At 39.5% G+C, this 24912-nt stretch overlaps 2 protein-coding genes across 3 annotated transcripts in view; both read left to right on the top strand.

Annotated features, from left to right (window-relative positions):
* Nucleotides 1–16894, top strand: part of hipk3b (homeodomain interacting protein kinase 3b) — a 58540-nt gene extending 41646 nt beyond the window's left edge. The window contains exons 8-16 of one of the 2 annotated variants that reach the window (XM_063005198.1): nt 1907–2021; nt 3619–3740; nt 3826–3935; nt 5525–5689; nt 5863–6180; nt 6770–6916; nt 7187–7401; nt 8617–8756; nt 10188–16894. In XM_063005198.1, coding sequence (XP_062861268.1) covers nt 1907–2021; nt 3619–3740; nt 3826–3935; nt 5525–5689; nt 5863–6180; nt 6770–6916; nt 7187–7401; nt 8617–8756; nt 10188–10658 — 1803 coding nt within the window. In that variant the 3' untranslated portion in view covers nt 10659–16894. The remainder of the gene's footprint in view (nt 1–1906; nt 2022–3618; nt 3741–3825; nt 3936–5524; nt 5690–5862; nt 6181–6769; nt 6917–7186; nt 7402–8616; nt 8757–10187) is intronic. The other variant, XM_063005199.1, reaches the window with a different exon arrangement.
* Nucleotides 16895–21140: 4246 nt separating this feature from the next.
* Nucleotides 21141–24912, top strand: part of kiaa1549lb (KIAA1549-like b) — a 65394-nt gene continuing 61622 nt past the window's right edge. The window contains exon 1 of the mRNA XM_063005201.1: nt 21141–21229. Within this exon, the coding sequence (XP_062861271.1) occupies nt 21157–21229 (73 nt within the window). The 5' untranslated portion in view covers nt 21141–21156. The remainder of the gene's footprint in view (nt 21230–24912) is intronic.

Below are 24912 nucleotides of genomic sequence, written 5' to 3' on the forward strand. Positions count from 1 at the left end.
TTCCAGTAATTTCAAAACTAGGCAGATTGACGTTTCCTGGATTAGGATGTCACTGAGTTTAATTAGCCACACGTGCAACCAATGCTTTCCATTTGACGTCACTTCTTTTATGTCCTCTGTGTTTTGCAGCTGCAGTTAGCAAAAGCAATAACACTGTAAATGTGGAATAGCTTGTAGTTAAACTTGACGTGCATTGCGAATAAAACACGCAGTCAAAACCTGACTGTTTTTCCTAAACATGCCAATTAAAGGTGCAGGGTTTAATGAAAGTGTTTTGAGTAGCTTTCACTTCAAACATTGTGTTACACTAACCTATTCCACATTTTCACAAATTTCTTTGACAGATTATGGATAGGGATAGGTCTTGTATGGAAATTGCATTGAGGTGTGCCATTTAAAATCGCACCATCTGTACCTTTAAACCATTTTAGCGTATTTAGCTTTTATTTTCACCACAAATATTTAGTGGTATATTACTGTTTTCTCGTATAATGAGCTTATGTGGCGATAATGATAATAAATGATTGAGAGTCAAGCTGCTGGGAACAGCAGTGCATGAGTTCTGTGGGTTTAAATCCTGGACTTGGCTCACAAATACAGAAGGCGCATGGCGTAATGTGAGCCTAGCCATTGACGGGACACGTATCGAGTCCGAATAAATAGAAGGCTTGCGTCAGAAAGGGCATACGTTGTGAAAAAGAAAAAAAAAAACTGTGCCAAATCAAATAAACTCTTGAATGATTATTAATGGGAGCAGCTGAAAGGAATCATTCACTATTTCATGATAAATCACATTAATACTTACAAAGAATTTGCTAATAGAAATTGATAAGCTATGCTTTGGTGTGGATGATGTGTGTCTTGGGTATAAATAGCCCCCCTGGTAGCACAAGTTGCTAAAGTGTAGGGTAATGAAGCACATGCATGCCATTACTCATAGTCAGTCAGATGTACATGTTGGGGGTGTTTAAACACTTTCTGATGTGTGTGTAATTTTGTGGGCTGCTGCTTTCTAACATTCCATTATAAAATTGATTCTACTTAATTTCCTTCCCTCAGATTAGTTTGTGTCATTCGGGTGGAAGAATTCCCTGACGATAATCATCCTAGCGGTTTAAAACGTTTAAGTAAGATGTGGTTTTCAAACTAGCACTGCACTGTCAGTAGTAACCAGCAGGCAGCATTTACTCAGGTTCCCTGCATGGCAGGTATGCTGATAGCTTGGATGTGTTCCTTCTTCTCATTTAAACGGCTCTGTTTACCTTTCCTCCATTGTTCTCACTTGGAGCTGGAGCTCACTAATTGTCAGCGTCATAGTCATGGCAACACAGTCAACGACGTCAGCCCGGCATGGTGCGATCGTTCGGTTGCTAAGGACGTGCACCAGTGATTTCTGTCATTCTGATTCCATTCTTAATATTTCATATGCGAGGTCTGCAGAATTAGGACTGTACTGTCTGCCGCTGAAACTTATCAAGCTTTTCTATGGAAGGTTTTGTTTATATGCGTTCTGTTGTACGTCAAAGCAGAACGACTGAATTTGTTTTGCGTGCTCAGGTTAGAAGTCATAAAGGGTTCCATTTAGGATGTAAATAGGAAAACGGAAGTGTGCTGAAAAGAAGCTTTGTGTTTGCTGTGATCGACAGAGCCGGCGTCCACATGTGCCCTTTAGATCACGTTTTACCTGCAGGACCATTACAGAGAGAATTCAATAACCCAGATTATTCCAGCACATTTCTCCATGTGTACTTTAAACCCATCGGTGTGTGTGTGTTGACTTCTCATGTGAATCTTTTCCACTTTTGAAATGTTGCCCCCTGTAGGTCACATCTTGTGAAGAAAATATAGTGATTTTATTTTTTGTTTAAAAGATTGAGTGTTTTTTCTGTCTTTATTCTTTCTGCAGCCTTTAGCCCCATCTGCTCCCTCAGTAATACATCCTAGGATCCCACTGCAAACAGGAGGTGCTCAGTTTGGGGACTCATTTCAACAAGCCCTGATCCTTTGTCCCCCTCTACAAGGTACACCCACCTCACCCTTATTGTTGTGATTTTAGGCCAGATCCTTATTGACGTCTACCTGAGAATACCTTAAACAATGCATGTGTCCATCACAGACATATCTGACAAAAATGTGCCTACGCTAAGTCTACAGTTTGCACATGACCATTTGGACATATTGGTACAGACTAGTTAGACATAACAGAAGTAGAACTCTATGGCAATCATTTTTATTGTGATGTTTAGCCTGCAAATTCTTGAAACCACATCTGGCTCGTCCTAACCCATCTCCTTTTCTAGCCTATCTTTATGTTTAAATAATTGCACCCCATGAAGGCCCCTTGAAACCAGACCAATATGGGAAAACATTTAAAATTTTGATCGAAGAAGGTCCTGGGTTCAGTCCCCAGGTGGAGCGGTCGGGGTCCTTTCTGTGTGGAGTTTGCATGTTCTCCCTGTGTCTGTGTAACTATGTAACCAAAGTGTGTAAAACATGACTATAAAATCCCAGTAAATACAATTTGTTTGATACTTTGAAGTGTCGTATTAAAATGACACTGTTGTTTAATGGACTAAAATAAAAACGAACCTGCTGCATCTGTGAATCCGGTCGGCTGTGAGTGAATCAGCACTTTGCTTAGCTGTATTGTGAGAGTCTATAAACAATCATTAGCCAGTCCACATGATGTCTGATGCTTAATGGCATAATGTGTTAATACACAGACACCAGTGGGAAAAAAAATGGAGAGGGGAATAGAAGCAGATCAGCAGAGAATAATGTTTGCTAATGAAGCAGCAAATGTTAATGAAATGTAAATAATGTAAGGTCAAATTGCTTTAAATGTATTGTCATTCACAAATGTTTTTCTATCATCTCTCTTTTTATGTGTTCTCTGCATCATAAACATCATGTCCCTAAACACAGTTGGCAAACTCTTCTGCGTAAAGCTTCAATTTTTAAAACTGATTTGCAGCTTATGTTAGTGGCGCTGCAGTCCAAGTGAAGTCACATTTATTTATATAGCACTTTTTACAATAGACATTGTCTCAAAGCAGCTTTACAGAATCTTTGATGGAAAACCAAAAAACCCCTGTTGAGCAAGCCAAGGGCAACAGTGGCAAAACAAACACCTGCCTTAACACTTAACACTTAATGATTTGCTCATCCCTTTGGTTGAGCTTACTTTGAGTCTAAATACTTGTCTAAAAATAAGCTGTCCTTAAATAAACTTGTTTGGGCTGTATCTACTCCTTGGTTGACATGTCTTAAACTAAAATATTGGTAGATGGTTTTAAAAAAAACATGCTTTCTAACCTATATGTCAACTTGAAGCTAGCAGCTGAAAAATCATTCATGAAAGTTGCATCATTTTTGTGATTATCTCAACTGTTTTTGGTAGAGGCTCATTAAAAATACTGTGTGCACTAGTAATAAAATACTATTTTTTTGTTGGTATAGTCCCAAGAAACTAAACTGCAAAGAAATAATTTTTTAAACAGTATTTTCTTGGTGAGACTGTTGAAGGGTTAAAAACCTTTAAAGAAACCAGACCCAAACTGGGACCCACCCTGTAGCTGCTTAGCCTCAGTTAACCGCTTTTATTAAATGCCTTAACAGGTCTCCCTCCAAACCCAGCCAAGCCAGCAGGCTACTCTGTGCGAATTGACAACACCATGCCACTGGTGTCTCAGGCCCCCACAATCCAGCCTCTACAGATTAGACCAGGAGTCATCACACAGGTACACAAACTTATAACCACCTCAAAACTACCACTCTACTGTTTTGTCCTGAGTATGTTTTGCATCATATGTTTGTGTCTGTCAGCAGCAAGCCTGGTCCAATAGGGCCCAGCAGATCCTGGTTCCAGCCTGGCCGCAGGTTACCCCGGTGGCTTCGGATTCTGTGGCTGGACCACAGAGGCTTGCAGAATGGGGGTAGGTGAAAAGAATTTCTTCGGTGAATGACTGTACGATGACAACCCACTTTTCCCATGGAACCTCCTGGTAGTTCTTTTTACAGTGTTGAAGCAGACCAACCAAATACCAGATTGAGTAACTGAGATGCCTGAAACACAGGATTGGCCTAGAATCACATTAATTTGGCCTAGCACTAGGCTACAATCAATTTTAATATGTTCCTACTGATTTAAGATTTTTGTTACAAGGTGGTCATAAGAAAATATATTTAGGCTTTTGTGTGCTATTATTGCTTTAGCCTGTGTAGTTATTTTGCTCATAAACTAGCCAGCTAATAATGCGATGTTAAAAATACTTTTATACCTAACCAGTAAAAGGAAAAAAAAGTGGCCGGTTTTTGAGAAAATAATAATGCTCTACTGAAAGCCATCAACAAAAAATAAATGGAGGAAGTGGTTCAATTTAATCCTTGAAGAAATAGCATTATGTTATGAATAAGATGTTCAACAAGCTCCAAGTTATATAGTGTACTTCAATTTCTCATGTATTTGGGAAGCCAAGATAAATGAAAGGAAGCTCTTTTAATTAACAAGAAAAAAAAGGCACCTGTAAAAAAGGACTAGAACATCATTAAATAATGCAAGCTAATAATGTACTTACCGGTAATGTGAAGAAATAGCCAAAATTGCATGGCTGTGTATTAAACACAGCTTAGAAGAAGTAGTAGAAGTAATTATAATAATCATAGTAAGTTAGTTTATATACTTGAGTCTTGTGATACTATGACCAGCCCCTCACTGAGAAGAACTGAAACTTTGGTAAAGATAGAAGGCTGTGGCTAGAGTGTGTTAAAATTATAACTTATTTTTTTAAACTTACTATGTGTAATCTCTTGCCGGCTATAGACCCAGATATAAAAAAAAAAATACCTACCCTTCCTGCCATGAATATAGTCATTGTGTAAACACGACGTAAAACATCTAAATAAATAAATAAAATAATTCCTTGCCTCCTGTTTGGTGTAGCCCAGGCCTTATCAGCGCAGGGCCAATGGTGTTAAAGGCAAGGGATTTAGGATAGTGGGGAGAAATTGGGAACGCTAGAGCAGGTCTATGTGGCTTTGCAGCCCTATATGTTTGGAAATATATACTGATGCTATGTCAGGAAAGTATTAAGTGACTGCTAGAGGTTAACAATGGGGTTACTCAGTTCATTTGTGTTTTATTTAATTACAGTTTGTTTTCTTCTGTCTGTATCTCAGGCATTTAGCAGATGCCTTTATCCAAAGCGGCTTACATTACAGTTACAATATACAGTCTGAGCAATTGAGGGTTAAGGGCCTTGCTCAAAGGCCCAACAGCAGCAACCTGGCAGTGGTGGGGCTTGAACCAGCAACCTTCTGATTTACTAGCCCAGTACCTTAACCACTAGGCTACAGCTTGCCCCATATTTACCTGGATGCGAACCCCGTTCTCTGTTCCTGCTCTGTCATGTTTTTACTTTGACATGTATTTTTTGTTGCTCATAGCTGAATTATTTTTAGTAATGTTTATAAATAGAAAACTAGCAACTTAAACTTCTTTTTTCTTCACTTTTGTGTTGTGCAGGAAAGTTCGGCCTCATGTGAATCATTACAGCACCATCATGCCTCATCCTCAACCTCTGCTACCCAACCACATGACCATGTCGCACCAGCCAATCAGTATAGGCATTGCTCATGTTGTGTGGCCCCAGCCAGCAGCTAACAAGAGAAGTAAACCCTGCGGAAACAGGTGTGTGTAATACCAGTTGATACATGCAAAGTTTCAATAAAAGGGTGACTTCTACACTTACATGTACACACTCAAATAAATGAAGTGGTCCAGAGGGTGTTTTATTTTTTTTAAGTTCAGACAAGTGTGTCATTTTCAAACTAATTCAGCAATTCTGCTGTCCCTGCTTTTAGGAGTCACTTTGTGCACAACACCAACACCCAAAACACATGCCGGTCCCCAAAGACGGTCGACACTGGGAAGAATGCAGTGGAAGTAGATCACTGTGCAGAAGTGGAGAATGTGGTGGAGGTGGTGCAGGTCTCACAGGTGGAGCAGGAGGAAGAGCCTGTGTGCTGTAAGGTGGACCCAGAGGCGGACGAACTGGGCGTCTCTAAGGAGCAGAGGCAGAGTGAAGTTGGAGACGCACCGAGCCCAGCTGGCAGCATCATCAGCATTAGCAGTGATACAGATGATGAGGAGGAGCAGGGAGCACAGAGACACTCATTAGAGTAAGTCAGCATGATGTAGGTTCTGTTGAGTTTAGTCTAATGCTTCACATCAGTGATTCTTGACCAAGGTTGGGGGTTGAGGCAACTCGCTAGGGGGCCCTCAGTTTGCCCACAGGGAGTTCCCATTGTATTTCATTGAGAAAAGTAATGGGACGGGAGAATCATCTCTTGTGGTGTCATATAAATCTAATAAACTATCTGTAGCCTATATTGGGTTCTAAATTGACAAATATTTGGCTTGACTCCTCAAAAGTGCAAAGGTCAACAGGTAGACATTATGAATGATTCCGATTAAGTTGCTGATGCAGATTCAGCTGAAATAGACCGAGGTGAGTAAGCTCCCACCACCAGTTATCCAATCCATGCAAGCACTAGCAGTAAACCCAAACTTGCCAGTTTGAACACAAACACAAATAGCCTTGTTTGAGGGAGGAAAGGTTGGACGGGGCTCTCTCCTTGCTGCAGCAACAACTGGGCCTGTGTGCCTTCATGAGTTGGGGCGGGTGGTCTAGTGTGGCTCTCTGTACGTGATAAGACTCTGTGTGGAAACCCTGAACTAGCAGGTGATAATTTGGCTCTTTTTGAACAGGTGTAAAGGCAGCTCGGAGTGTGATGCATGTCGAAACACTTTAAACATGGAGCGAGTGTGTTCCCTCAGTAGTCCAGACTCCAGCCTCAGTACCAGCTCCTCCGCATCAGTGCAGTCCAGCAACTCACCCTGCAAGAGACCCAACAGGTACACACACACATTCTGAGTTGGCAGTTTTTGTACTCCACATGCTTTTAGCCATATAGGGTAATTTCAGTGCTTTGCTATCTTTTAATCAGTAAGGTCACTCATCAGCTTAAACAATTGATTATTTGTAAGACGGGGGGTTAATGCTTTCATGCCGAGGCTATGAAACTATCGAACTAGAAAATATAGAAAGTTAATCGTACAGTAACTGTGGTTAGAACCTTAGCAGATGTACAGAAAGGCTTTAAATTGTATTGCATTTGTGTACAGCATGTCTGATGATGAGCGGGAGAGTGGCTGCGATACAGTGGACGGCTCGCCTGCCTCGGATTCGTCCGGCCGAACAGACAGTCCCTTCATGGAAAGTCAGAATAGCAAAACCCATGTGACCACAGAGACTGAAATGGTCAAAGCCCCTATACGGACCATGGTGGTACCACCCATGAGGGTTCAGAATAACAACAATGAACCAGCAGCCAGAACAGGTAAACACATGTTTGCACCACTTTACATAGACTGTATAGAAAACCATGTGCATTAACATGGAGTTGCCCCTCTCTTTGCAGCAAAATCAGTCGGCACTTTTCTGCGAAGGCTTTATTCTAGATAATTGTGATTTAAAGATCTTCTTGGTTTATGTAACAAGTTCAAGTCTGTTTAGCTTATGTGTACCTGATTTCATCCCAGCACAGCCACCTGTTAAAGAGATGGTGATAAATCCTGACCCACTGGACCAAAGGATGGTGGCTTAATTCCGGTCAGGTCAGGAATGTAATTGGAGACTGGCAGTGGGTCAGCTGTCAATTGCTGCTGTCTTCTGTTTTTAGGTCACATGCCTTAGGGTTACACAGTTATTAAAAACTCGAAGAGGGCTGTACAGGTGATTACAGATGCAAGTCCAGTCTTACTTCATGCTGGATATTTTGTGTGCAGTGGTTTCCTCTTTCTTAAAGCCCTAAAGTCCCACAAGCTGTGTTTGCATTCATTTGCACACCATGTCTGTACAGTTATATGACTTGGTAATGGTAGCATATAGATGTGCACTGTACAACATTAGAAGCAGGAGTATCTGACATTCCCCAGTGCAAGGATTTAAAAATATACCAAATCATGAGCCATGCTTTTATACAAGATTAATCTTGATACCTGTAAATAATCAAGTCATTTCTTATGCTTCAGTTGTATGTAACCATTTATGCACATTGTAAGCTAAACCTGCAAGTTGAATAACATTTTACTGTTATTATCATTTGGACCTGAGAGGAACTTATCAACTTTACATTTGATAATCTTTGCCTTGACATCTAATAGAAACTGTAGATGTTCATGTGTGTGTTTCAGCTCTTTGGGATGTATTTTTAGATGCTGGGGTGATTTGCAACTTTGAATATGAACAGTAGGCCTATTAGTTACCAGTTGGCTTTCTTCCACAGCCTAGTTGGGTTCTCTGTTTAAAATGGGCTCACTATACCAGTGAGAATCTAGAATCTAAATGTAAATGTATATTCACATTTTTATAAACCATTATATGAACCTGAGACTTGACATGCCACGTATATAGCTGTAATCGTGCTGACGTGGCAATAAATCCCAGCTATCATCATCACGTTTTTATAGCAAGGAATAATAGTAGACGTTGTCTGCTTGTACTTTAATATGCAGTCTTTGTGTAACTTTGTTTTTTTTTTCTTCACTGTCAGTCCTAGTGTCCACGTGCCAGTCCAAAGGGCGCAGTTTTGGCGTCAAACATCCCCATCACTCCACTATGCTTCTGAACCGTCAGCAGAAAATCATCCCCGTATCCCAGCAGTCTCAGCAGCCACCTCCTGCTTTTGGACAGGTCAGTTTAGTCATGTCGCTGTCTGAATTATAACCTGAATTCTATATTATGCTAATCTCTAGATCAGCCTTTCTCAACCTGGGTGCTATCTGGCTTTATCAGGGGTGCCATCAAAAACAATACTGTGACGTTGTTGACAGCAATAAAATTATTTAAAATTCAAAAAAATTGATAGTTACACGATTTGTCATGGAACTGCAGTATTGGTCACCTCATGCATCATCAAAATATCTCTGAGTCAGCGTATGACTACGTTAGGGCTACGAATGACTTAATAGGCAAACACTATTTTCCCCCAAACCATGTGATGCATTATGAACGTGTTGCGCAAATCACACAAACAAGCAAGGAACAGTTTAAAAAAAAAAAAAAAAGAAGAAAGATTGCACATTAGGAGTAAAATTTCAAGACTTGTCTTTGGACAGGTTTTTAATATCTTCTGGTGTTAAGTACCCAGCAAAGTTGCAATTCGGCTACCCTTAAGGGACTAAGGGATGTGCACCAGGAGCTCCAAGTCTGCCTTTCATTCATCCCTTTCAGAATAGGGTGGTTGTGTACTTCATCTCAGGTTCAGGTTTCCCACTGATAGTAAGTTACATTTACCCCACGACATTCCCCATGCAGCCCTAACCCTTTTTATTCACCCACACTCTCTGTGAATTCGCCCTGATCTCCAGGCTCCTCCACTAACTGTACAGACGCCTCTGGCTACCAACCACAGTCCTTGCACAGCGATTTAGACCCCACCTACTTTTTCGGTCCAGTCTTTTTTCCACCCGGCAGACTTTATGGCCAATTTTGTCTGCTGCAGGCATTGCCAATTATGCCCACTCAGCAGTGCTGAGTTTCAAACTTGGGGAATTCAGAATCCCAGCACAGATCTGCGCCACCTGGGCGCCTCACCCACCCCCACCTCCATATTTTAATGATCGCCTATGTGTTTGTGTGGGTAGTCAGTGATGTATTTAGACTGGGGTGACTTGAGAGTTTGCATACTTTTAAAGGGTTCCGCTCTAGGATAGGCCTGCTACAGACAGACGTGACATTTTTGGATGTATCCATATTTTTTTTGATTAAACACTATTGATTAATATAACATCAATAGGAGACCACCTCTCTACTAGGTCAAATATAGACAGATTTTGTAGCAGTACAACACATGGCCAAAAGTATGTGGACACCACCTTCTAATTATTGGGTTCAGATTCTTCCTTTGAAACCTTGTGGCAACATTTTGGGGAGGATCCTTCTCTGTGCACAGGTCTGGTGGTCTGCGCAGAAGCGCCATAATTATAATAGTGGTTTTGGAATGTCATGTCTAACAAGCTCATGGTCAGGTGTTCATATAGTTTTGGCCATTTTTATAAACGCTTTTGGTTGTAAATTTCCGAATATCATTGTACTCATTTCAAATCTTTGATCTCTTTTCAGCTCCAGCACCTCAACTCCTCCCACACGGAATGGAACGGCAACTACGGCCACAGCCGCCCTCAGGCCTTCATCCCACCCACAGTGCATGGCCACCCCTTTACCATCCCCCACAGCAGCCCTACCCACTCTACAGCCCATCCTCCTGGCCCAACACTGGGCATCGTCCACCCGCACGCTCAGCCCGCCCTGATTTCCTACCCGCCTTCGGCTTCTCTGGTGCCACCCGGCCCCATTGCACATCTCCTGCCTTCGCCCGGTACCACACGGAGCCACTTGCTACTCTCTCATCCGGCCAGGCACCTAGTGCATCAAGTCAGCGTGGGCATCAGCACTCGCCTGCTACCCTCACCCACGCTTCATCCACAGGGCCAGTTCAAACCCCTCTTCCCTTCGCACTCATACATCGCCTCTCCCGCCTACGCCGGCTTTCCCCTCAGTCCCACCAAACTCAGCCAGTACGCGTACATCTAACGCCTATATGCACCAGTTTACCTGCTGGGCACCTTCTGCAAATCATTTGATATTCATGCCCAAAGCCATGGCACACGTCAAGATGTGAGCTATTTTTCTGAACCACGTCAGCTCTGGTGCAACTTTGAGCTTTAAAAAAAAGTTTTGATGGTATTTGGCAAGTCGAAATGCTAAGAAAGCAAAAGAAAAGCAAGTTCATGAATAATGTAAAGTTAATAGATTTAAGACTTTAATGTGTTTTGCACATTTTCTACACCTTCTCAACAGATTTTCAAAAGGAGTTCTGCTCCAAACAGGTGAATAACTAAAGAAGGTGCAGTAAAGAAAAAAGAAAAAGAATCATGTCATGCACCTCCCCCCTCCCTGCAAATCTATTTTTCTATATAGCCTTCTAACCTGTGCGAGACACACTGTTTGTATAGCCACCCCAGTATCCAGGCCCTGGCCGACATGCACATGTGTCCACGTCGTGATGTTCTGCGCATTTTGAGTATTTATACCGGTGTTCCCATTGGTGTTTTCAGTGTTGTCACTTAATCGGACTAGAAACGTGGTCCTCACTCGCGCCGCATGTGTTCTTGCATGAGCCGATCAGAGAGATGCCTAGATGTCGCTATTAACGTTCTTGTCATTAACTTCACCGCATTGTTTAAACCTGTCCTCAGCCATAGTGCCTTAAATATTCAAGGTTGTTCATGTTACTACTTATATAATATAGAAATGTGATGGACTGCAGCACTTAATTCAGATCGGTCCATGCATTTAGTGTGTATATGCTTTTATACGGTCAGCTCCAGAATGATCTGCACCTTTGGTATAGATGGCTAAAAAAGGGTGTGAACACTTCATGTGTTTGTGGTTAATTAGTTTAAGCTTACGCTGAAAATGTCAAAGGTGGGTAACACGGCAGTACATTGTGCTAGCCCTAGGGGTCCGAAACACCAGCGGTGCGAACGGCCGGTCGGGCGTCTACATACAGACATTATTGGCAATGTCTGAGGGGTGGATAGCCGAGGCCCCACGATGGATTGCACCCAGTAATTCCGGGAAAACCAGACCCACTGCGACCCTGTTCAGGAAAAAGTGGCAATAAAGCATAAAATATAAAAATCCGACATTTATTTAATGTCACACATTAAAAGGTACATTTGCTTTTAGTACATTGTGGGACTTCCTTTAACCAAGTAACATTAGATCCTAGAGCTCTATTAATTACAAAATCCGTTGAGATCCTCTGGCTTTCTTCAGCTCTCCCTGTAGCACGTCAGGATTAATTTAGAGTACTGGCATAGCCATTCCGTAATCGTCTTTGGGTCAATTTAAATGTATATTTTGCATCAGATGTTCTTCTAAAAGATCCAACAACAAACCCAGTTTAGCTTTTTGGCAGAGGCAGCCCAAATCTAACTTTAGAATGTTTTTGTACCATGCTGGCTTCATGATTCTATCATCTAGAAGCAAGTTTCACTCAGACTTCAGTAGTGGTGCTTATGTTTAAGCTTAAAATTAGAAAAAGGCTTTTTTCTTGCACACCTTGTCCATAATATTTTGACACTGAGGGTTGTGTTTAGGAGATTTCAATCAAATCTCTTTGCCACCTTCCGCAAATAGTCAACGGTGATCCCTGCCTCTATCCAATCTCACCACACTGTGTGCTTATGTCTTCTTATTTTTTTCCTCCACTATAAAAAAGACTAAGTTTGACCCCTGTGTCACCTTATGAACAGGCAGTCATGGATAGCGGTGTAAATGTTTCCAAACACTCAGGTACTAACATTACTGGCAAATTGTGTTGAATTTTCCGGGGTGCTAATAACTGTGAGATAAGGGTTTGTATTCCCTTTTGAGAATATTTGAGAAATCAGAGTGACTTTAAGCTAATAAAACTCAAAAGACCCATTAACCCATTTTTACCAAAGGTGCAAATCATTTGGGGCTAGCTGTACATAATTCGGCATGAATGTGACGCATTGCACAGAGCGGCGTTTTGAATCCGGTGTATATCCGAGATCGGTTCTTTTTCGTTCCTTAGTCCGAGGACGGCATGCTTTTGCTGTAGCGAATGCCTGCTGTTCTGTATTAGTTCCCCTCCCCGAATGAACTAGTGTACAAAGAGCAAGCATTGATAACGCTTAATGTTTGATAATCAATTTCTATTATGTAAAAAAAAAAAAAAAAATAACCAAACAAAAAAAACAAACTACTTACTACTAACAGTATTTGTACTGTTTATTAAAACCGCAATACAATCTAAATGGTCGTTGATTCTCGGACGTCTGTGTGTTTTTATTTTCTCGTTTGATGGGGTTGTTTTGTATTTTTTTCTAGATGTGTAGAAATGTGGTGGGCATGGCTTTGACTAGATGAAGACTTAATGCAAATAGGTCTATGATTTATGGTATGGATTCATCGTAGCCTGAGCAGACCATGCAGTACTCGGTGTAATCTATATATACGGTATATCTAATAGAGCTAGTCTATTTAGTGCTGAAGCTTGATGAGGTGTGAGTTTATCTTGTGCAATCCTCTCATTTATGCATGTGTGAAACGATTTTCACGTGTTTTTATTTGGATATTACGTCATTCGTTCAATGCTTACTGGTGTCGACTGCTTATTTTATACATTCCGTCAGGGAGAAAAATGTGTATGCTTTGTGCATATTTCTTTGTTTTTAGTTGGTTTTACTAGTCGTGTGTAGACTTATTGTCTCTTCTTTCAATATGAAGTCGTTTGTGCAGCACCAAAGACTGTCGTTCGTATTTGTATTTTTTTTTCTAAGCAAGGTAGCTACTCTCCCTACATAGACCTCACGTATACTGTAGTAATTATAGTCCTGGGGTGAATTTCAAACCTATGTATTTGAGATATGGCTTAAGTTAGCTTCTTAGGTTTAGCTTTCTGAGCAAGTAATAAGGCGTATCATCTATCTTGAATGTATCTTAGATAAGCTGCTATATAATGATTGCCACTTCAGATAGCTGTGAAATTAGAGGACTTTTTTTTCCCTAGTTTATCTTTGCGTTGGTATTTTTGTAATGTTTTCTCTTCTTACCTGAAATAGAAGTGGTTTTTGGTTGAATAGTTTTGCTTTAATGTTTGAAGTGTAATTGTATCTACTGTACTGCTAATAATGGATTTGTTTGCATTTGTTTATGTTTTGTGGGTTGATGGTGTTTTGCATCAGTATTTTATTTCCTTAACCGTTCAGAATATATCAGTGTACCTTCTTTTTTCACTCACTCTCTCTTTTTATTTTTATTTTTTGTTTACTTTTTTCTCATCATCTTAATGAAAGTAATAGCTTGCATAATCAAAACTCCAACAATTTTTTTATTATTATTATTATTTTTACTTTATTTTTGCATTGTCACTGTTAAACTGGAATAATGTTTTCTCTTTTACCTCCTGCTATAAAGCACTTGACTACCTTACTATTAAAAATTCAGTGTTCTATTCATTTTTAGATAAATCTGACAACTTCTCTAAGTCACAGAATTGAACCTCGTATTAAACACTTTCTATGAAGCCCATATTTTAAAGCTTTATAACCACTCATCTGGTTATATTTTGGCTGCAGAGTTGAGGCTTTGGTTTACACTTGCTGCTGCTCGGACGGACACACACACTTAACTAGTGTGGCTTTGTTGTTCATGGTTCATGATATCTAGTCCAGTAATAGATACCAATAGAGAGATAGAGGAATTGGAGTTTATCTGGATTTTAAAACTTTTTCTATTAGTATATAAAATATGAATAATTTAGCCCTTATGCTAACTATTACATATAAAATGTCATCTCCTGTTTGCATTTCTTAATATATTTCTCAAGGCTTAAAGCCAGCTGCCTGTTTTGGATTAAAAGTGTCTGGTTAAAAATCTCACGCCCTGAGAGGTAAAAACACAAGTTGCTCATAAGGTGATAGCTAAGATACAACATTGACCCCACCCCCCACCCCAAATCCCATTTGTCACTGTGTAATTCACACTCTGCCTTAAGTGGTGTGTGCAGCTTGCTGGTTATTTGATAACTAACATTATGTAGGCCAGTAAATGGACTTTTGCAGCTGCGTATTACACATCAAGATGCAAATGACTCGTCTTAATGTCTGAATATTGCCCTTGTAAATCATCATATAAAGAGCTCTACATTACTATGATTACCAGTTAGCATTATGCCATGTGAGGTGCAGCTCTGCTCTTGTGCTCCATTCATAAATAATGCTTTTAATTGTAATATTTTTATGTTTTATAAAATGTCATTTTAAACCTTAATTTGCATGAAAATGAAATTAAATGAGCCTATCTATCTAATTGCTGCTCCTACCCAATACATGAATGTGTGCAGCTACAGATCTTTTCTTTTCCCCTGCCAGGGGCGGAGTCAGTTGGCTGGCAGAGAACATACTTGCTGTAGCTACGAGTTACCCTGCATCGACCATTGTCTCTGCTGGTATTGGAACTCGAGATCCCAGCGGTGGTGGGCTAGCACATCAGACCTCAATGCCACCCGAGCACCTTTTGAGCTACAGCTTTAAGAAATGCATGTGATACTCAGATACCAGTTGCAGATTGTGCAGACTAGTATTGCACCCCATCCGTTGTTCTGTCTAGGCCAAAGTGTTTCAAAGTATATTGTAGCTAGTTGTTAATTAGGTGTTAATTGTTGGGTATTATGAACCATGCTGTCTTCAATTTGAAATATCTGAATTCAAATGAATTTCTGAACGTTTACATATACACATAACGATGGTTTAAATACTTCAGCATTTTTTTAAAAATGACTTATTCAGTGCAGCCTTATTGAGGAATGATCATACATTTTAAATATGGGCTTCATAAAAGTAATACTGGACAATATAAAAAGGACGCTCTTTACAAGGAAATTGTGTATAAAATTGTCCTACTTTGTGTTGCTTTGCTTGTTTAATGTCATGAATTACAGTGTTTATTTAACACTGTGCGTGTGCCTTTACTGAAAAGACGTGTTAGTAATAAAAAAGCCCCAGTGCAAAAACACCCAGTACATGAATTATACTGGCCTGTGAGAAATGTTACCTCCCATTACAGGGGTTGAATACAACAGTCATATTATACCCAAACCATCCTGTTTAAACTCCCAGTATTTGGATTCCTAATACCAGTTTACTTCTATTCAGCAAGGGAATGCATCAGCGCTTGTGCCTCAGACAAAAAAATACACGTTTTTACCACTAGATGGTGCGGGTGGAACAGCAAAATTAAAGACCAGGGTTTGATTTTTGCCTCTAGTCCGGGTTTGTAAACTTAATCTGAAGAGAAATGTAGGTTCAGTCTGGATGAGATTAGAATGTAAAATGATTTTTTCCTGTAAAATAATGAAAAATAGACTTTTTTATTTGAATTACATTGGGTTAATGGGGGTTGGGTGTATTTCCCACATGGTAAATTACTCGAACAGTGCTTACAAACAGTTCCCAAGAAAAATGAGTAGTTTATTTCCATTTCTTATTCATAGTAAAATTATTCAGCTGAATTTTCCCCTGTTTTTTTTTTTTTTTAAATCATTTACTTATTTTTGTACTTCTGTATGAAATGGTATTCACCAGCAAATTGTTTGCAAATTTACAGAAATACTGTACTCATAAATTCTACTAATCTACTTATAGATTTTTTTTATTATTCCAAACTTTACCTAATACATTTAAAATGATTTTTTTTTTTCTTTTAGTACACATTGCTGTTATTGTTTTGTATGGATATTTTGAAATCTATGCTCTTAATTCAGGGTGTTTGTACTAATTGCTACTGTTTCATTCTGAAATCACCTTTCAGTATGATCACTTATGATGCTTTTTCCCCACCTTCATCTATCAAAATGCAAGTTAGAGCTTTATTGCTTATATTACTCATTAAGGACTCGATCTAAGCTGTTACTCACTGTTAAAATGTGCCGATTCTGTGGCTTTTGTTTGCTTTGTTTTTCATTTGCTGATCTGGTTTGATGCTACACTAGTTTGCCATGTAGCAATTGCACTGTGCAATATTTACAGTATGAGGATGGGGAATGTGTAACCTGGAGATGTAAACGTCTTTAGTTTAGTAGTGTATGCTCCTCCCTAGTTCTCAGTGATTTAGATGTGACTGAGCTTGGTCACGTTAAGCGGGTTTTCCAGCCGACTTTTTTTTTTGGTGAGTGTTAAAATAAGAGTTTATGGTGTATTGTCAAAATTCACTTTGAATTAAAATATATTGCTGCAGTCTCTTATAAACTTGTGTTTTACTTTACATGCATTCATTTGTTTAAGACTATTTAAGGAAACATCTATTTCATACGATCAGTGAAAAATTCTTTAATCAACATTACTTTTAATTCAAAACCACTGATATTTAGGTTTTATCAGATCAGCTTTAATCTTCACTGGATCAATAATGGCAAGAAAATGGTTATTAAATATAATTTTACTATCCCATATTTTAACATCTTATATACTCTACGGCCAAAAGTCTGTGGACACTCCTCTGTTTTTCAGGCACAGCCATTTCTGACAGATGTAAAATCTACTAATGTAAAAAACTTTACACTTTGTGGCAGCAGTTTGGGGATGTCTTTCTGATGCCCCAGCATGACTGTGCCCCTGTCCTCAAACAAGGTCCAGGTGGACCTGTTTGCATTACCTCTCATGCTACCTTCACTGTTGGGATGAACTGATCTGCCATTAATGCTCATTGATTTGGAAAGGGATGTCCAGTAAATCTATGGTCAGGTGTCCTCACTTCTTTAGCCATATGGTGTATGTAACCCACAGTATACGAAATGCTAATTAAAAAAGGGGCATGCAGAATTAATAATATATATATACAGTGTATCACAAAAGTGAGTACACCCCTCACATTTCTGCAGATATTTAAGTATATCTTTTCATGGGACAACACTGACAAAATGACACTTTGACACAATGAAAAGTAGTCTGTGTGCAGCTTATATAACAGTGTAAATTTATTCCTCCCTCAAAATAACTCAATATACAGCCATTAATGTCTAAACCACCGGCAACAAAAGTGAGTACACCCCTTAGTGAAAGTTCCTGAAGTGTCAATATTTTGTGTGGCCACCATTATTTCCCAGAACTGCCTTAACTCTCCTGGGCATGGAGTGTACCAGAGCTTCACAGGTTGCCACTGGAATGCTTTTCCACTCCTCCATGACGACATCACGGAGCTGGCGGATATTCGAGACTTTGCGCTCCTCCACCTTCCGCTTGAGGATGCCCCAAAGATGTTCTATTGGGTTTAGGTCTGGAGACATGCTTGGCCAGTCCATCACCTTTACCCTCAGCCTCTTCAATAAAGCAGTGGTCGTCTTAGAGGTGTGTTTGGGGTCATTATCATGCTGGAACACTGCCCTGCGACCCAGTTTCCGGAGGGTGGGGATCATGCTCTGCTTCAGTATTTCACAATACATATTGGAGTTCATGTGTCCCTCAATGAAATGTAACTCCCCAACACCTGCTGCACTCATGCAGCCCCAGACCATGGCATTCCCACCACCATGCTTGACTGTAGGCATGACACACTTATCTTTGTACTCCTCACCTGATTGCTGCCACACATGCTTGAGACCATCTGAACCAAACAAATTAATCTTGGTCTCATCAGACCATAGGACATGGTTCCAGTAATCCATGTCCTTTGTTGACATGTCTTCAGCAAACTGTTTGAGGGCTTTCTTGTGTAGAGACTTCAGAAGAAGCTTCCTTCTGGGGTGACAGCCATGCAGACCAATTTGATGTAGTGTGCGGCGTATGGTCTGAGCACTGACAGGCTGACCCCCCACCTTTTCAATCTCTGCAGCAATGCTGACAGCACTCCTGCGCCTATCTTTCAAAGACAGCAGTTGGATGTGACGCTGAGCACGTGCACTCAGCTTTTTTGGACGACCAACGCGAGGTCTGTTCTGAGTGGACCCTGCTCTTTTAAAACGCTGGATGATCTTGGCCACTGTGCTGCAGCTCAGTTTCAGGGTGTTGGCAATCTTCTTGTAGCCTTGGCCATCTTCATGTAGCGCAACAATTCGTCTTTTAAGATCCTCAGAGAGTTCTTTGCCATGAGGTGCCATGTTGGAACTTTCAGTGACCAGTATGAGAGAGTGTGAGAGCTGTACTACTAATTTGAACACACCTGCTCCCTATGCACACCTGAGACCTAGTAACACTAACAAATCACATGACATTTTGGAGGGAAAATGACAAGCAGTGCTCAATTTGGACATTTAGGGGTGTAGTCTCTTAGGGGTGTACTCACTTTTGTTGGCGGTGGTTTAGACATTAATGGCTGTATATTGAGTTATTTTGAGGGAAGAATAAATTTACACTGTTATATAAGCTGCACACAGACTACTTTTCATTGTGTCAAAGTGTCATTTTGTCAGTGTTGTCCCATGAAAAGATATACTTAAATATCTGCAGAAATGTGAGGGGTGTACTCACTTTTGTGATACACTGTATATATATATATTATGCCTGCAAATTATTTCAAAACAATTAATACAGGGCCAATTTAAGACATTTTGAAAATGGGGGAAAAAAGAACACGGGCACACTCATTCCTGGGATACACAAGAAGCATCCAGGTAAGGTCTACTTTGGGTAAGAGCAGAGATGAGCTAGACATCGTCATGGGTTTTAAGGCTACTGTGCAAAAATAAAGCTTCTGCTTGGGTTGTCTGTGGATTCAACAACAAACCCTAGTCAAACTTTTAAGCTGCAGTTTTTGCACAGCAGCTTCTAAGCCCTACGGTCATAGAAGCTCAGCTGAATGCTTTTTTTTATGCTGCTTAAATGTTCTCATCAAGCATAAACACATTGGGTGTTCTTCCTGACTAAGTGATAATAATACTAAGTGACTAATTTATGTATTTTTGTACTTAATTTCAATCACTAAGGGGAAATTAAGCCACAACTTTAAACATATAGTAGTTTCTACACCTTTAAAACTGTATGCTCTGTGCCATGCCAACTTTTCTGTGCCACGACATACAGTGGATTCAAAAAGTGTTCAGATCCCTTGAATTTTTGCACACTGTCATGTGTTGTGGATCAGATTTTGAGTTGATGGAATTTTTTTACCCATCACTGTACACTTAATCACCCATAAGCACAAAATGAAAACATGGTTTTGATTCTTTAAAGATTAATTAAAAATAAAAAAACTAAAGACATAACTTCACAAAAGTATTCAGACCTTTTAGAAATCTGTGAAGAGAATTAAAATGGCAGTTTACGCACACTCGCATCCAGTCTGACAGAGTTTGAGAGGATCTGCCATGGAAAGTGGGAAAACTGCCCAAATCTAGGTGTGCAATGCTCGAAGGGATGTATTTTTACACCAACTAATAGGGCGGCACGGTGATTAAGTGGGTAGCACTGTCGCCTCAGAGCAAGAAAGTCCTGGGTTCGATCCCCAGGTGGGGCGGTCCGGGTCCTTTCTGTGTGGAGTTTGCATGTTCTCCCTGTGTCTGTGTGGGTTTACTCCGGGTGCTCCGGTTTCCTCCCACAGTCCAAAGACATGCAAGTGAGGTGAATTGGAGACACTAAATTGTACAAGACTGTGTTCTATATAACCTTGTGAACTGATGAACCTTGTGTAATGAGTAACTACCGTTCCTGTCATGACTGTAACCAAAGTGTAAAACATGACGTTAAAATCCTAATAAACAAACAAACGACAACTAATAAGTAACCCAAGTTGATGAACATATGATGTCATATTTATTATTCCACAACAAACTAACAAAAGAACTTCAATTAATGAGCAGCAAGAAGACATGCCATGACGTGTCTCAGAAATGTACATATATTTTAATTTCAACTGTATATACACACGTTTTACAGTATAATACATTATTATGAAATGCTGTTTCTTTACATATCCCAGGTTGTTATGTAGAGCTGTGCACCAGACATGATACAGTCCTTCTGGACTAACCGGTGTTGAATATTTAGCTTAAGGACTAGACATCTGCTGCCTGGCAGCCTGAATTTAAACACTTAACTTTCTGATCTCTAGCCCAGAGCTTGAACCATCCATTGAGCCACTAATACTACCAATATAAAAACAAAGCTATGCAATTTGGTGGAAGGTTCACATACTTTTAACCATGCAGTGCACACAATGAGGTGTGTGTGTGTGTGTGTGTGTGTGTGTGTATAGGTGTGTAGGTGTGTGTGTGTGAATGTGTGTGTGTGTGTATGTGGTGCAGTGCTAGAATCAGCAGCAGCAGTTCTACATGAGCAGTGCTGAGTGGAGGGCTGAGGAGGCAGCAGTTGCAGTACTGTACACTTGGAGGACTGGGAGATCAGTACACGGTACAGATGTCTCCTGCACGGAAAGATCAGACGGAATGTTGGAAACGGGAATGGATTGTGGATCGGGCAGTACAGGATCTGAGTGCCGCAGACTGCAGGGGTGCATGGCGAGCGTGCACGTCGGGTGCTGCAGGGCACGTGTAGGCGGGAGAGGGATGCTAACTAACGGAGCTGTAACGGTGGGGATCGTGCTGGTCCTGCTGCTGCCCACTGCACAGGCTCGAACCGGTAATAACGACTGCACTGGTCTCATTCACACCCACACAGAGTAACTCCACTCATCCTGTTCACACCCATATAGAACAAATCCATTCATCTCATTCATACCCACATAACACAGAATGTGTGCTCAAACAGAACCGGTTTATTCTCATGGTTTTACCTCAGTTACCTTTTACAGTTTACTGTGGGTACCATGGGCATTACCCATGAGCTACATCTCACACGTCACACCAGGACATTAGATGTCAGTATGTTAAACAGTAACAACACTACTGCTCGTGTACTATACTATTGTACTTGATAGCATCTCTAAAATAGTAAGAATAATGTTGGTGTACTATACTGTGGTACTAAATAGTTTTTTTCAAAACAGTAGGAACATTACTGCTGGTATAATATACTCTTGTACTCGATAGCATCTCCAAAATAGTAAGAGTACTGCTGGTATAATATACTCTTGTACTCGATAGCATCTCCAAAATAGTAAGAGTACTGCTGGTATAATATACTCTTGTACTCGATAGCATCTCCAAAATAGTAAGAGTACTGCTGGTATAATATACTCTTGTACTTGATAGCATCTCCAAAATAGTAAGAGTACTGCTGGTATAATATACTCTTGTACTTGATAGCATCTCCAAAATAGTAAGAGTACTGCTGGTATAATATACTCTTGTACTTGATAGCATCTCCAAAATAGTAAGAGTACTGCTGGTATAATATACTCTTGTACTTGATAGCATCTCCAAAATAGTAAGAGTACTGCTGGTATAATATACTCTTGTACTTGATAGCATCTCCAAAATAGCAAGAACACTACTGCTGGTGTACTATACTACTGTACTAGATAGTATCTCCAAAATACTAAGAACAATACTGCTGGTGTACTATACTACTGTACTAGATAGTATCTCCAAAATACTAAGAACACTACTGCTGGTGTACTATACTACTGTACTAGATAGTATCTCCAAAATACAAAGAACACTACTGCTGGTGTACTATACTACTGTACTAGATAGTATCTCCAAAATACTAAGAACAATACTGCTGGTGTACTATACTACTGTACTAGATAGTATCTCCAAAATACAAAGAACACTACTGCTGGTGTACTATACTACTGTACTAGATAGTATCTCCAAAATACAAAGAACACTACTGCTGGTGTACTATACTACTGTAATAGATAGTATCTTCAAAATACTAAGAACACTACTGCTGGTGTACTATACTACTGTACTAGATAGTATCTCCAAAATACTAAGAACACTACTGCTGGTGTACTATACTACTGTACTAGATAGTATCTCCAAAATACTAAGAACACTACTGCTGGTGTACTATACTACTGTACTAGATAGTATCTCCAAAATACTAAGAACACTACTGCTGGTGTACTATACTACTGTACTAGATAGTATCTCCAAAATACTAAGAACACTACTGCTGGTGTACTATACTACTGTACTAGATAGTATCTCCAAAATAGTAAGAACACTACTGCTGGTGTACTATACTACTGTACTAGATAGTATCTCCAAAATACTAAGAACAATACTGCTGGTGTACTACTGTATACTACTGTACTAGATAGTATCTCCAAAATACTAAGAACAATACTGTTGGTGTACTATACTGTGGTACTAAATAGTTTCTTTAAAATTGTAAGAACACTACTGCTGGTGTACTATACTACTGTACTAGATAATATCTACAATATAGGAAGAACACTACTGTTGGTGTACTATACTACTGTACTAGATAGTATCTTTTAAATAGTAAAAACACTACTGTTGGAGTATTTTCAAAATAGTAAAAAAGAGTACTGCTGGTGTACTATACTATGGTACTGAATTCTTTCTCCAAAACTGTCAGAACTCTGCTACTAGTGTGCTGTACTATTGTACTAGATAGTATATTCATAATAGAAAGAAAACTACTGCTGGTGTACTATACTACTCTGCTACACAGTATTTACAAAACTGTCAGAATACTACTACTGGTGTACTATACTAATGTACTAGATAGCATCTTCATAACAGTAAGAAGAGTACTGCTGGTGTACTATACTACTGTACTAGATAGCATCTTCATAACAGTAAGAAGAGTACTGCTGGTGTACTATACTATTATACTAGATAGTATCTCCAAAGCAGTTAATAACACTGTTGGTGTACTGTACTACTATACTACATAGTATCTCCAAAGCAGTAAAAGCAATACTACTGGTGTACTGTACTATTGTGCTCAATAGGTTCTCCAAAACTGTACAAACATTACTGCTGGTGTATTATACTATTGTACTAGATAGTATCTTAATTATAGTAAGAACACTACTGCTGGTGTATTATACTATTGTACTAGATAGTATCTTAATTATAGTAAGAACACTACTGCTGGTGTATTATACTATTGTACTAGATAGTATCTTAATTATAGTAAGAACACTACTGCTGGTGTATTATACTATTGTACTAGATAGTATCTTAATTATAGTAAGAACACTACTGCTGGTGTACTATATTGCTATATATGGTAGTATCTCCAAAAAGTAAGAACACTACTGCTGGTGTACTGTACTACTGTACTAGATAGTATCTCCAAAAAGTAAGAACACTACTGCTGGTGTTCTACAGTAAATTACTGTACTAGATAGTATCTTTTAAATAGTAAAAATACTACTGTTGGAGTATTTCCAAAAATAGTAAGAAGAGTACTGCTGGTGTACTATACTATGGTACTGAATTCTTTCTCCAAAACTGTCAGAACTGTGTGCACTGGTGTGCTGTACTATTGTACTAGATAGTTGCTCTAAAAAAGTAAGAACACTACTGCTGATGTACAGTAGTGTTCAAAAAAATAGCAGTGATTTTAAAAAAGTGAATAAAGCACAAAATCATTATAATAACTTTTATTTCCATAAATGCAAATGCACTGAAAATACTACACTTTCAATTCTAAATCAAAACATTAACAAAATTTTGCCAGTTTGTGTTAATCCTTTACAGAAAAATGAATATTAGGCTTTTCAAAAAAATAGCAGTGCCAGCATTTTTCATTAAAAACTCAAAAAAATTATCTATAACATGAAAAAATGTTTGAGGTTTTACTTTACTTTAAATTACTGAACTAATATTTAGTGGCATAACAATTGTTTCTGAGATCTGTGTTGCATGGAGTCGACCAACTTCTGGCACCTCTGAACAGGTATCCAGTCCAGGATGATTAGACTACATTCCACAGTTCTTCTGCATTTTTGGGTTTTGCCTCAAAAAAACGCGCTTCAGATATCAGCCCACAAGTTCTCTATGGGATTGAAGTGAGGGGATTGGGCTGGCCACTCTATTACCTCAGTCTTGTTTGTCTGTAATCAAGATGTTTTGGGTCATTGTCATGTTGAAACACCCATTTTAAGGACATTTCTTCTTCGACATAGGGCAACATGATCTCCTCAAGTATTCTGATATATTTAAACTGATCCATGATCCCTCGTATGTGATAAATAGACGTAACACCATGGTATGAGAAACATCCCCATATCATCATTTTGTACCACCATGCTTTACTACCTTCACAGTGTACTGTGGCTTGAATTCAGTGCTCGATGGTCGTCTGACATACTATCTACGGCCACTAGACCCAAAAAGAACAATTTTGCTTTCACCAGTCCACAAAATGTTGAGCCG

The sequence above is a fragment of the Trichomycterus rosablanca genome, chromosome 11 (assembly GCF_030014385.1).
Source record: "Trichomycterus rosablanca isolate fTriRos1 chromosome 11, fTriRos1.hap1, whole genome shotgun sequence".
NCBI lineage: Eukaryota > Metazoa > Chordata > Actinopteri > Siluriformes > Trichomycteridae > Trichomycterus > Trichomycterus rosablanca.